At 39.9% G+C, this 13,359-nt stretch overlaps 1 protein-coding gene across 3 annotated transcripts in view; it reads right to left on the reverse strand.

The window, feature by feature from the left end:
• Positions 1 to 2,321: 2,321 nt before the first annotated feature.
• The window catches only part of CUNH18orf25 (chromosome unknown C18orf25 homolog), an 81,136-nt gene continuing 70,098 nt past the window's right edge, over positions 2,322 to 13,359 (reverse strand). For all 3 annotated transcript variants that reach the window (XM_029227146.1, XM_029227156.1, XM_029227141.1), the window contains one exon: positions 2,322 to 9,600. In XM_029227146.1, coding sequence (XP_029082979.1) covers positions 9,411 to 9,600 — 190 coding nt within the window. In that variant the 3' untranslated portion in view covers positions 2,322 to 9,410. The remainder of the gene's footprint in view (positions 9,601 to 13,359) is intronic.

The raw sequence follows: 13,359 nt of genomic DNA on the forward strand, positions 1-13,359 counted from the left end.
GGCTGTAAACTTTCTGGGCAAAAACCAGGGGCAGGTCCCAGGAGCTCACAGGAAATGGTCCTGACCTTGCCTTGAGGGCAATCACTTACATTTCAGTGGGGAAGGGCTGGTTTCTTTCTGAAAAATCTTCACCCTCAGCAAGCCACACCTCTCTCCACAGAGGGTAGATCCCCTCCTAAAATTGCATCTCAGGGTCAGGGCAGGCCACACCCAGTGAGAAAGTTGGTCATGCCTGGCTTCAATTACTGTCATGTTGGTCTCCTGAGTCCCTTTTCAAAGCTGGGTTGAAACTTCCTCATTATGCCCCAACTATCTAAATCCATTTTCTGCAGTGTGCCTGCACCCATTCATGCCAAGGTCTTAGCAGCTTAAAGCATGGTACCCTCAGGTAATTGGGAATTTTTTTTAGTAACAGCTTTAGTTAGATGTAATTCACATACCATAAAATTCACCCTTTTAAAATGTGTAATTCAGAGTGCTGCGCCATCACCACTATGGAATTTCAGAATATTTTCTTCACTCCCCCAAGAAGAAACCTCTTACCCATTAGCAATCACTCCCTCCTTTCATCTCCCCCCAGCCCCTGGCAATCATTATTCTTTGTTCCTATAGATTTGTTTATTCTGGACATTTTCTATAAACGAAAGAATATGTGGTGGGGTCTTTTGTAACTGGCTTTTTTCCTATGTTTTCAAGGTTCATCCATGCTGTAGCATAAAGCGTCATCAGCTGATAGACATCTGGGCTGTTGCCTCCTTTTGGTATTATGAATAATGCTGCTATAAACATTTGTGTACAAGTTTTTCTGTGGACATATGTTTTCATTTCTTTTGGGTGTATACCTAGGGATAGAATGGCTGAGTCACATGGAAACTCTATGTTTAACCATTTGAGAAACAAATTGTTTTCTGAAGCGGCTGGACCATTCCCATCAGCAATGTCTGAAGCTTCTGATTTCTCTACTTTCTTACCAACAGTGGCTGTTATTTGACTTTTTGATTCTAGTTATCCCAGTAGGTGTGAAGTGATATCTCATTGTGGTTTGGATTTGCATTTCCCTGATGACTAACGATGTTGAGCATCTTCTCATGTGTTATTGACCAGCTGTATATCTTCCTTGGAGACACGTCTATTCAGATTTTTTTAATTGGGCTTTTTGTCTTTTATTATTGAATTGAAAGAGCTTTTATATATTCTAGATGCAAGTCTCTTATCAGATATAGGATTTACAAATATTTTGTCCCAATTCCACAGGCTGTCATTTTACTTTCTTGATGGTATCCTTTGAAGCACAAAATTAATTTTGTTGAAGCCCAATTTATCAAATTTATTTTTTGTTGTTGCTTATGGTGACATATCCAAAAAGTACTGAGGGCATCTAAAAGGAATCAGCTTCAGATCTTACTCATTTCCACTAATATCATCTGGAACGTCATAAAGAGCTTTTATTCCTTCTGCTTGAGACAGAGAACAATTTTTATTATGAAATATTTAAGATATACATAAAGGTACAAATAATAACATACATCTGTGTCCCCACTACCCAGCTTAAGAAATTTTGCCAGTGAAGTTGAAGTCCCCGTGACCCCTCCTTACCTCCCTCTCCAGAGGCAACCATTAGTCTGAATTTGGTGTTTATTGTTCTCATGCATTTCTTTATACTCTTATTATGTGTGTATCAATTTTTTACCAATATGTAGTATTGTTTTGTCTTTTTGAACTTCATATAAATGGCATCATGTAGTGCAGATTCTGCAACTTGCTTTTTTTCCACTCCAGTGTTGAGGTTTATCCATGTTGATATAACTAATATAAGTGTATAAATATTGCTCTAGTTCATTAATTTTCACAGTGGCTACACCTTCTATAAACACAATGTTTATCCATCCTATAGATGAACATCCATGTTGAAATAGCCAAAAACTGGGGAAAAATGACACTAAACATTTCTGAGCATGTAAACCAGTTTCTCTAGAACCAGGGCTTTCCATATCTTTTTACTGTAACCCACAGTAAAAATAAATAAAATACATTTTATATCTTGACCCTACGTACACATACATGTTTGTGTGTAGATGTTTATCAGTATATAACAAAAGTATCATGTAACAATATTGTCTCCTGTTATTTCTATGTTGTTAATATTTCCTTAAATAAACAAAAGATGGTTTACAGACACTGAACTGATTTCATGACTTCCCTACCTAGGCTACCACAACAATTTAAAAGTTGCTCACGGGTATCATCCCAGATAGTGTAACTACTGGGTCATGGGTGTCTTAGTCAGCTCCGGCTGCCACAACAAAATACTACAGAGTAGGTGGCTTAAACAACAGGCTTTTTTTTTTTTCCTCACAGTTCTGGAGGCTGCAAGTCCAAGATCAGGGTGCCAGCATGGTCTGATTTGGATGAGAGCCCTCTTTCTGGCTAGCAGACAGCTGCCTTCTTACTGTGTCTTACATGTCTCCTCTTCTTCTAATAAGAGCGCTAATCCCATCATGGGGGCTCTGCCCTTAGGATCTCATATAAACTTAATTACCTCCCAAGGGCCTTACCTCCAAATAACATCACACTGGGGAGTAGAGTTTCAATATATGAATGGGAGGGAGGGGAAACCCAAACCTTCAGTCCATAGCTTGAGGTATGCACATATTCAGCTTTTTACTAGACAATTCCACTGTTTTCCAAAATAATTGTAGCAAATTATGCTCATACAAGAAGACAAGTGAATTGCCAATGTCCTGCCTCCTTACTGGATTTAAATGTATTCTTATCTGATTCTGCCTATGTGAAATGGTGTCCTGTAATGTAAGTTTGTATTTCCATAATTAGTAGTGAGCCTGAGCATCTTTTTTATGTTTACTGACCATCCACATTTTCCTGTTCCATAAACTATGAGACAGGGAATCGAGACAGGGAATCTATCTATGGGAAAAGCTTCCAAGGCCATTCCTGAGCTTGAGTTGAGAGGCATATGCAGGTGTGTGGTTCTGATGTTTAAATCTGTGACCACTTGCCCAAGAAAAAAGGGAACCAATCAAACATTACCTTCTCAGGAAGACTTCTTCCAATTCTTCTCAGGCCAGAACAAAGTAGAATCAGCAGCAACAACAATGAAGGAAAAACCAGGTGGAAAAAAGAGGCTTTGTTTTTCTTAAAGCTAAAAAGTCCTAATTTGGACCACAGAAAAAATCTACTCTTGCTAAGTTGAGCTATGTAAATCTGGATATGTTATTCTTCTGTTCTCAGTCTTCCAATCTGCAAAATCAGGATAACAATCTGTACCACTTCTTACCCCCATGTGAAAATTCTGAAATACATATTCTTTTAAAACTTTGAAAGTAAAGAATTTGTAGAAATTCAAGGTTTTGTGGGCGTTAGTCATCCAACGCCTTCCAAAACTTAAGTGAGATGATAGAACTGTAGTTCTTTAAACAGCTTTCTGGAGTAAGCCACTCTCCTCAATTCCTGCCTGAAAAGCGACGGCTCTGCAGAACAATGAATTATTCCCTAAAATAACACAGTCCTGTCTTTCAGTCTCAGAAAATAAATCTTAGAAATTCTCCATTTTAAGGCGTAGAAATCAAATCCCTTAGCGGTCAGACAGTCTTTCTCTGGAGTCTCCTGCTCTCTGGTACAGGCTTTTTAAACATCAGTCCCTCTACCCTCTGGTCTGATTTCCCTCCTGTTGCAGGTGCCAAGATCCATCCTAAAGTCACACTTGCTTGCTTTAGACTCAAGCACAAGAGTGAGGGCTCAATGGTGCACAACACTTCACCCTCCCACTCTTAGGACAGAGCAGCCACGGAAAGGAAACAGAAATGACTCCTTCGAGGTGTCAATTATCAAAGCACAAACGAAAAAACTGGTACCAAATAGTTTCCTTTACCAAAGAGTAAGAAGTTAGATCAACAGAATTTACAACCAAGAGGTGTTCCCACCCTGAAGGCCAGGATCTATGAGCAGATCACACAAGCTGCTGCCACCACCTTCTTTCTGAGGGTTGACTTCACTGCCAGCACTCGCTCTCATCCTTTACTAACATCCACCTACCAAATGAGATCTCAAGGCTTGGCAGAAAGGAAAGAAAGAAATGGTGAATCCTCATCACACAAAGGGATCCTTGCCTAAAGCCATCTCCATCTAGAAGGCATGCTACCCGCAAAGTAGCGCAATGGCAGTTGAATTGAGCCAGCAGTGTTACAACCTCTGTTGGGCTAATGGATGCTCTTGCCACATCACTATCATGTTCATGACCATCACCTGCATCTTTTTCTGAGCGCATTGCTCCTTCCAATATTTGACACTGCCTTCTTTTGCTCCAGGCATATTCTCCCAGCCAAAGCTCCACTGTATAGCCCAGGAACTTCTCTAATTCTGTAAATCACTGCTCTCAAACACGGAGTCAAGAAAGTAAAGAAAATCATACCTACCAGTGACCTAGCAGGATCACTCCATAGATCAGCAAAATGGTTAAAACAAAACCTAAACCTAGAAGAAATTCACCTTACTTCAATTGCAAAATTGGAGCTGAAGAGACGTTTATGTATTTTGTAAAGATTTATGTAATTTTTCTGTTTGGACTAACGTTATAAATAGCTGTCATCTACTGTGAAAAACATACAAACAAGGGAAGGCAAGGCCAAAAGCCAGCAAAGAATAGAAAGAGGAAGCCAGAATGAGATTAAGTACTAGCCACAGATTATTTTACTTACTCATGCTTTGTCTATTCTTCAAAAGCAGCGTCCAAGGGCAAAAGCGTTCAAAAACAAGACCCTAAGCAAAAAATTTTCTTCTAGAGCCCAAGAAAAGAAGTTTCTCATAGGCACTAACATGTCTAGGTCTCAGATACAAAGTAGTATAAAAGAACCATTTCCCAAAACTAAAAACACTTCCTAACTGTTAACAGTGTACTTCCTAACTGTTAACAGATCTTTTTCCAGTGCAGGTAGGACTAAAAATTTGATGAACATAAAGGAATCCAGGAGTGATTATTTTAATAAACACAGGCTTTACTCTGTCTGGTTCCTCATTCTCCTTTACATGAAGTAAGTTACAAAAGTCATGAGATGTTAACGCAGTAAGTAGTTCCTTTCATTTTGATAACCAAATATTTTAACCCTGAAAATAGAACCAAATTAGGAGGAAAGTTCTTTGGGCTATTTTTGAAACACCCTGTATTTGCTTCAACCACGAGCAAAGTGCACACAGTCACAGCATCTTACCCTGGCACGTTGGTCTCTGGGAAGTAACTGTCAGCTGAGTTTTGTTCCCAGGAGCAAAGGGGCCTAGCACTAGGGAGCCTTTCGCCAGCTTTGAAATCTCACTGGTTCTAACTGGAAAGGGAAGTGGGGGCTACAGGAAAGCTAATGCAAAACTATTTTTATCTAAATCTAACACACCAAAGGCCACCTGCAAAACATTCTAGGAGTAGGATACAGCTGTTGCTTGGAAAAAATCAGGCAACTTTAACAATAAGATCTGATAACAAAATATAATTCACTTTCACATCCAAAAGCTAACTTGGGAGCTGCTCCAGGCACCATCTAATTAACTGAAGCAGATGGAAAAAAAAAATCCTCAGAAATTATCTTTGTTTAAATACACTCTATTTTATTTTGTCTTAAAATAGTTTAACCTTTATGCTACAGACTTATTTCAAAAAACAGAAAATCTTATCTTGCACCAAAAAATATATATATAACACTCTGTTTTATTATTTTTTTTCTCCAAAGACCATTAAATACTAAATGGAAACAAAAACTAAATAATGAAAAGAAGAACCAAATTTTGTTTTAAAAACTAGAGTCACACATTTTAAAACATTAATTCTAAGCAATGATTTGTCGTCACTGCATCAAGTCCACGCTCACACTCCAGCAACAGCAGATCTGTTAACCACCAAGTGCATTGGTTCCTAGCCATACAATGGCTAACATTTCATTTTCACGGTAAGAGGAGCAAAAGGCTTCAACGACCTTTGTACTCTTTAAACAACAAAAATATTTCCTAGTTATCCAGTGATTTTTTTTTTAAGATCACTACCCTTTAAAACTTGTTAAAAGAATAAGAAGTACGTAGTGTTTTAAATAAAATGAAAAAATACAACAGCATTGGACTAAAATACGTGATTATTTTAAACAAACAGTGCACAATCTGAGGAAGTTTGGTTAGGGCGCAATCATTTTTATATATACATGGAAGTCACATCATACACATACTGAAAAACAGGGATGGAGGGGAGCTCTTTGCCTTTAAAAAAAAAAACCTTTAAACTGAAAGACAATACTGTGTCCCCAGCTTTTTCAAAAGCCTTGTGACACAGTATAAAATGCAGGCAACAAATTCATTTTTAAATTGCCTATGGTGCTAATCTGCTAAAAGTAACAATGAACAATTGACTAAATTAGCAAATCAGATGGTTCATATTCACAATTGATAATAATAAAAGCAGAATTTATGTGATGCTCAATTGTTACGAATAATGGAGTCCATTCAGTCCGGCCTCTTCCATCAAAATGAAGAGACAACTACTGGCGAGCAATAGCTACGTATCAATATTGCTGTACTGATGCAATAGCTAAGTTACCGCTCTGTGGTTTCCAATTGGGGGAAGGGGGGCACTTAACCAAGTTAGTGCCAAAAACCAATCTGCGACCCAAGTATACCATTTTAGTGGAGATATTACTTTGAAGAGACGGTGAAGCATAAAGTGTCTATGGTACCAAATGCAAAACTTTGGTTAAAAAAGACCCCCTTAAAAGAAATTTTAAATGTCAGAATTTTAAATTTACCACAGAATTTTTTTTTTTTTTTTTGCGGTACGTGGGCCTCTCACTGTTACCACAGAATTTTATCATTAATACCTTGCCAGAAACTACATCCCTACTCTCCTGGATCTGGCAATGAAAGAAGAGTTGAAACACAGTCTCTCTATAGTTAGTTAGTAGGTGGAAAAGTCCCAACCTAGTAGGGAGAAAAGCTATCTCTACCATCCCTTCCCCTCCCCGCTTTTTGCATATTAATTTTTGTTCTGGTGCATCAAGCCAGATAGGGTGCTGGAAAAGGGACAGGTGAGGGCAAAGTGTAACCCAATATAAAAGCAAAAGGCCAGAAAAGAGCTTGGTTACAACTCCGCTCTCCACTCCCAACCCACAGTGCACACAGCACACCCAAAGAATTCTCGTTAGAGGATGACTGTTAGGGACTAAAGAAAATATGCCCTGGGAAATCCCCTGCTATACGGAATTGGACAAAACATACTGCTAACGTAAGAACAGGTAATGCAAAAATGTTCTTTAAAATGGGGCTCTGCCCTGATAGTGGGGGGAAAATAAGCTGCAAAAACTTCAAGTCATAGAATCCACTCTATTCTTTCCCCAATGATTTTCCTGGAAAATATAGACCAGAAATTGTACATTTCTGCTCTGTCTAGCATTTTAATTCAAGTCAAAAACAACGTGTAACAGTAAAATTCAATAAATTAATTCTAAAGTAAAATGTGAAGGTCCAAGGATACACCAGTAGTGAATCTGCAGAAGGTCCTATTTCGCTCTGGCCTCTGGGTCTTTGGTTTTTGTCTAGAATTGTGGCCACATGAGAGACTTGAGACATGAGGTGCTAAAACTGGAGAGTCAAGATCTCTTTAAAAGCCTGATCTATTAAAAGTAGAATGATAGGAAAATAAAAAGTTGATGAAGAACAGAGGCCAGATCAAGTGCGATGTTATCAGAGAAGGTGAAAGAACACATGCTTAAATACACTCCCATGGAAGAGGTGTATGGACGAACTAAAGCAGCAGGAAGAAGGGTAAAGAAATAAGCGAGTCTTTACACACACAGGAGACAAGGCCAGGCAGCTGGAGCCAGGCAGCCGGACGCACGCACATGCGGTGGGTGTCCTGTTCTCCGCAGCAGCCCCACAGCACCACCACAGCGCCTTAGGCAGAACAGGCACTTGGTATAAATGTGTGTCCGCTGAGTGGAAACTGAAAATGGTAGTTCTCATGCTCGTATGATAAGGAAGAGCCACCAAGGCATTTGGGAAGGGAGGCAAAGGGCTAGAGCCCCATTATATGGTAAAAATGGAAACAAAAGCAAACAAAAAAGCAGACAAAAACTGTGGAAAAACAAACGGTGAGGTCTTCTAAGCCAGCATTACTTCACTCCTCCCTGTGCACAGTACATAGTGTTCTAATTCTAGGTATTGCTTGTAAAATAATTCACTAGTAACTACAATGTTATAGTAAAAAACGTAGTAACTAATGCCACAAAACTCCAACACCGGCATTTCCTGAATTCCCTGATGCTCCTACTACCCTTTGTCATTCCTGTTAGATACTATAAAACCTACAGGGCCATTAATGTGTTTTGCATCTGGTTTCTTATGATGTATTTTGAATTTTCCACTTTTAGAAGGTAGAGGAGAAAAATACTCAAATATAGCAACAGGTCAACTTCAGCTCAAGTATCAAACAGTTGTCATTACATCCTTTACAGAGAGACCAGCTACAGAAGGCGGCACTGCCCTCTCAGATTTTTCAAGTGCCCAAAGCCTTAGAAGTCACACAACTTTTCATATTCTACCTAAGTAACAGGTTCTATGTTTCTCCCATTATTTGAACAAACCAGGGGGAGAAAAGGGATCTCTCAATACTCTCCTCAGATGCCCAAACCTCATGGTGGGGTATCTATCTGAAATGCCTCTGCCTCACAAGGAGATATTTTCCAGAGTTATGAATTATTGCAACAAGGAGATCAACTAAGTCACCTTAGCAGTATTTATAAACACAAAGGGTCATGTCAATTGTTTGTGTTGTGGGAATTCAGCCAGGAGCAAAGTCAGGAAAGAAGGCAGAAGACTTAAGCTAAAAGAAAAGTAACACTTCTGTCTTCTATTTTTAAGGACAGGTTTTCAATGCACATGCCCTACTAGGTGCCAAAAAGGAACTGACTAATATGTGTGCAAATGCCCTAAGGTAGGAGTGCCAATGGGTGGGCTGACAGTGGTCAAGTCTACATATTAATTTTATTACACAGAAAAATAAATACAAGATTCAAAAACTGAAATCCATTTCACCTGGTAATTAAAATATCATTCTAAAAGGAAGGCAGTTTCCTAAGATTGAAAGTCACCAAGTAAAATGAAGTTGTCTAATAAAATTCATCATTCTCAGATTCCTACTGAGGGAAAGAAGAAATTCTTTTCTCTGTGATAAGTTACTTTCCTAAGTGACTTCTTTTAATTTAAAAAAAAAAAAAAGGGAAGGGGGCAATTTTCCATGAGTTTCAATTATACAAATGCCACAAACAGCTTCTGAAGCTGAAGCTATGACAATGAACTTCCATGTCACAAAGAGGAGGAGGAGTAAGTGGAAGGGAACAGTGCAGAGGAAACACAGTGACATTGCATTACAGTAGGTATTTACGTCTGCTATCCTCATCCAATGTAAGGTCAACAACTTCTGCAGGTGACGCCCAAGTCTGCTGGGGAGTCACAGCAGTCCATGACTGTGTTTGCCGGGTGCTGACATACTGCGTGCCAGAGCCGTGCTTCCATGAAGAAACACTCTGAATCACACCTCCTCGAGGATGAACACACCTGAAATTGAAATGAAGAGCAAAAGCATGGTTAATCCTACAGAAGGCAAAATGGCTTCAGTTGTATTGACCAATACTTTTACTAAGATAAACCTACTATGCAAGTTCATCAAACCCATAACCAATATCCCTCCCCCTTTTCCTCCTTCCCTCCATGTCTGTCTGTCTCCCCACCTCTCTCAGTTTAGCCTTAAAAATGCCAAGATTTTTGTCTCAGCCACAAAGTCCTGAGTTACGTCTAGATCTGTACTGAAAATGGATAAGATGATGCTTCTCTGAATTCATTTAAGCCCCTGAGGCTTAAATTTAAGCCCCTGAGGTCTTCAGGATAGGGCAGCATATAAATCCTGAGCAAAATTAAGATGCCCAGACAATCTTAGTCTGAGCTAATGAAACAGTAAGAAATACAAGTGAAACTTGTTCTTGAAGTAAGTTCTGTGCCATATTTGTTAATAGTACTTACAAAAACAGAAGTAGTAATACCCCTTTTACAGATTAGATGTCTAAACATCTTTAAGTACTAGGTCATGAGTTAAAGATCAATTTCCCTCAACCTGAAGGTGACAAGAGAAACACCTGGCTAGTTCATCACAACCACTTATGCTTCAGTGAAAATAACAAGGCTGAAGTACTCAGTTTAGATTCTCTAAAAGTATCTTATAAGAGGGACAGAACTGCCTTGCTGACAAATCTCATGAGTTCACTGTTCGGGAGAGAACTGTTTCAGAAATACCTACATATTGAATTCCACATTCCAGTCAAATGATAGAACTGTGAACCTCCAGGATGAACCACTGAGTAAGTTTTGATTCATATGAGAGGAAGGCAGGCAGCTCAAGCTATCACTGCTCCTGAGGTCCACACATGTAAATTATAGACCTGTCTCCCTGCAGCATATGTGAGAGGTGACAAGTGGCATGATTCTAATCACACAAACTACTACAATGGATCGTGAGCAGCTGTTCTGACAACATGTATACGATGAGTGATGCTGAATCACTTAAGAACTCCAGCTTCGACCCCACGCTACCTGAACCTATAGGTTCAAAAGAAAACATTAGAGTAACAACAGACAAGGTTTAGCTGCAGAACTGCCCTTAAGGACCCTTAGGCTTATGGAAAGAGGCCCTGCTCCTACAAAGGCTAGCCTGAAAATGACTCCCTTACCAAGAGAGGTGCCGAAAAACAGATCCCTTGAGGCCAGAGTAGGGGTAGACTGCAGATTTGTTACAGTACCAGAGGGCCATCATCTTTTCAGAAATGGGCTAAGAGTAGCTACTAACCCAGAGGCGACCATATTTTCAAAGATTAGCTAGTAAAAAGCATTAAAATAAGATACACAGGGACTTCCCCGGTGGTGCAGTGGATAAGAATCTGCCTGCCAATGCAAGGGACACGGGTTCGATCCCTGGTCCAGGAAGGTCCCACATGCCACGGAGCAACTAAGCCAGTGCACCACAACTACTGAGCCTGCACTCTAGAGCCTGTGTGCCACGATTACTGAGCCCGTGTGCTGTAACTACTGAAGCCCATGTGCCTAGAGCCCATGCTCTGCAACAAGAAAAGCCACTGCAATGAGAAGCCTGTGCACCACAACGAAGAGTAGCCCCCGCTCGCCTCAACTAAAGAAAGCCCGAGCGCAGCAACAAACACCCAACGCAGCCAAAAATAAATAAAATTAAACCTTTAAAAAAAAAAGAAAAACAAGTCCAAAGTCTAATCCAAATCTGTCCACCCCTTAAATACACCCAGATTAAATGACCGAGTAGTCACGGAAAAACGTCAGCCAAAGGAGTCCATCCAACATTTTATTTTTTTAATTTTTATTTTTTTTGTGGTACGCGGGCCTCTCACTGTTGTGGCCTCTCCCGTTGCGGAGCACAGGCTCCGGACGCACAGGCTCAGCGGCCATGGCTCACGGGCCTAGCCGCTCTGCGGCAAGTGGGATCTTCCCAGACCGGGGCACGAACCCGTGTCCCCTGCATCGGCAGGCGGACTCTCAACCACTGCGCCACCAGGGAAGCCCCATCCAACATTTTAAAGTAACGGTTTTGATGACTGATGACAACAGAATACTAAGATTATTAAGGAGTTTCTCCTCATCTGACACGCCCGACAGACCTATGAGGTAGATGTGGAAGTTCTTATCCATACTCTGACAGGGAAACTGAGGGTTAAAGAGGTTACATGACTTGCCCAGGGTCATACTGTTTGAAAGTATAGGCAAAGGAACTTCAGGCCAAGTCTGATTTCTGGTCCAATGCTTTCCACATCATGTTGTTGCTTTACAAATGTGTGTATTAAATTCAGTAAGGCAAAACAAGGCAAGAGTCAGCAGAGTGCAAAGACAGGCCCAGACCACCAATTTAAAAATATAAAGCTCTTCAACAGTTCAAAAGCTCATCTGTCAAGTAGTAATTGAAGTAAAGTTGGTTAGAAACTTAGAAAAATCAGGGAATGAATGACTACCAAAAAAAGTCAATGTAATCATTGACAGAATTCCTAGAAATAACTCTGAAATAAAAGCAGTATTTAGTCCCAATTGTTACTCTGCACTGCTCCTTAAGTAATCATACAATGTAACATCAGGACATCAGGTAGTGGCTTTAAAAGGGATCTAATCCAATCTTCCCATTTTACAGAAGAGAAAACCAAAACCAAAAGACAACTGCCCAGGGTCTTAAGAAAGTAAAGCATGGAACCAGAACAAAATCAGGTCTCCACTGGGGAGTTTATTTCCAACTCTATCTTTCTCAGACTGCTTCCGAAGTACTTACTATACACTATATGTTTGATTGTAAGGGGAACTGCCTAGCCCCTGGGGGTAATACAATAAAGAGCAAAGCAGATTCTAGAAAGTGTCCAGAGTAGGAGAGTAAGAGGTTTAGAGATGGTATTTACTAATGAGGAATGGTTGAAAGAGGTTATAAATAGTTCCAGTTACTGGAAACCAAATTGGGCTACTTTAAGCAAAAAAGAAAATTTACTGGAAAAGCACCTTTACTTGAGTACCTCAAAGAACCTAATGATGCTGGAACAACTTGGCCTCACTCATTTGACTGAAGCCCCAATCCTTAGTTTGTTTCTCTTCAAAATTTTAGATTCTCTGGAGAATGTGATGATCCTATCTTTGGTCAAAAGCTTTCCTGTCTCCTATTAACTGCAACTGGAAGGGCAATTGCCAAAGAAGTGAGAATCATCATGGAAGGCAGCTCCTTCACCAGTACAGAGATCTTGAGAGCAGAATAACAACCATGAATCAGTTTCTAGAAGGCAACTTTTGGATGATCATTACTACACAACAATTACAGCCACTACAAAATAGAAAATCTGCCTTTTAAACATTCAAGCAGTTGCTGGGGCATCTGTCAGGAATGTTAATAAGATTCTGAATACAGGCAAACCTATCCTGTTAGAAGTCAGGATAGTGGTTACAGAGGGCGAGGTGGAGCCAAGAGGACTTCTGTTTCTTAATCTGAGAGCTGGTTACTTGGGTATGGGTACAAAAGCTAAAGCATACACTTATTACTTTTCTGTGTGTGTTATAAGCCAATAAAACATTCAAAATTTTTTTTATGATTTAATGACTTCAGCCACCTTGAATAAAATGGTAGCTAGGAGATGGATGAGGACAGAACAAGGCTTTTAACACATTTTTTTTTAAGTACAGGGGAAAAAAGGTTGAGCCCTGTTTTATAAGATGGTATAACTTATACCAGATGCAGAGGGGGAAAAAATTTCAGGAGGAAATGCGACTACA

This window comes from Monodon monoceros, unplaced genomic scaffold (genome assembly GCF_005190385.1).
Source record: "Monodon monoceros isolate NGI ecotype Baffin Bay Population unplaced genomic scaffold, NGI_Narwhal_1 Super_Scaffold_1, whole genome shotgun sequence".
NCBI lineage: Eukaryota > Metazoa > Chordata > Mammalia > Artiodactyla > Monodontidae > Monodon > Monodon monoceros.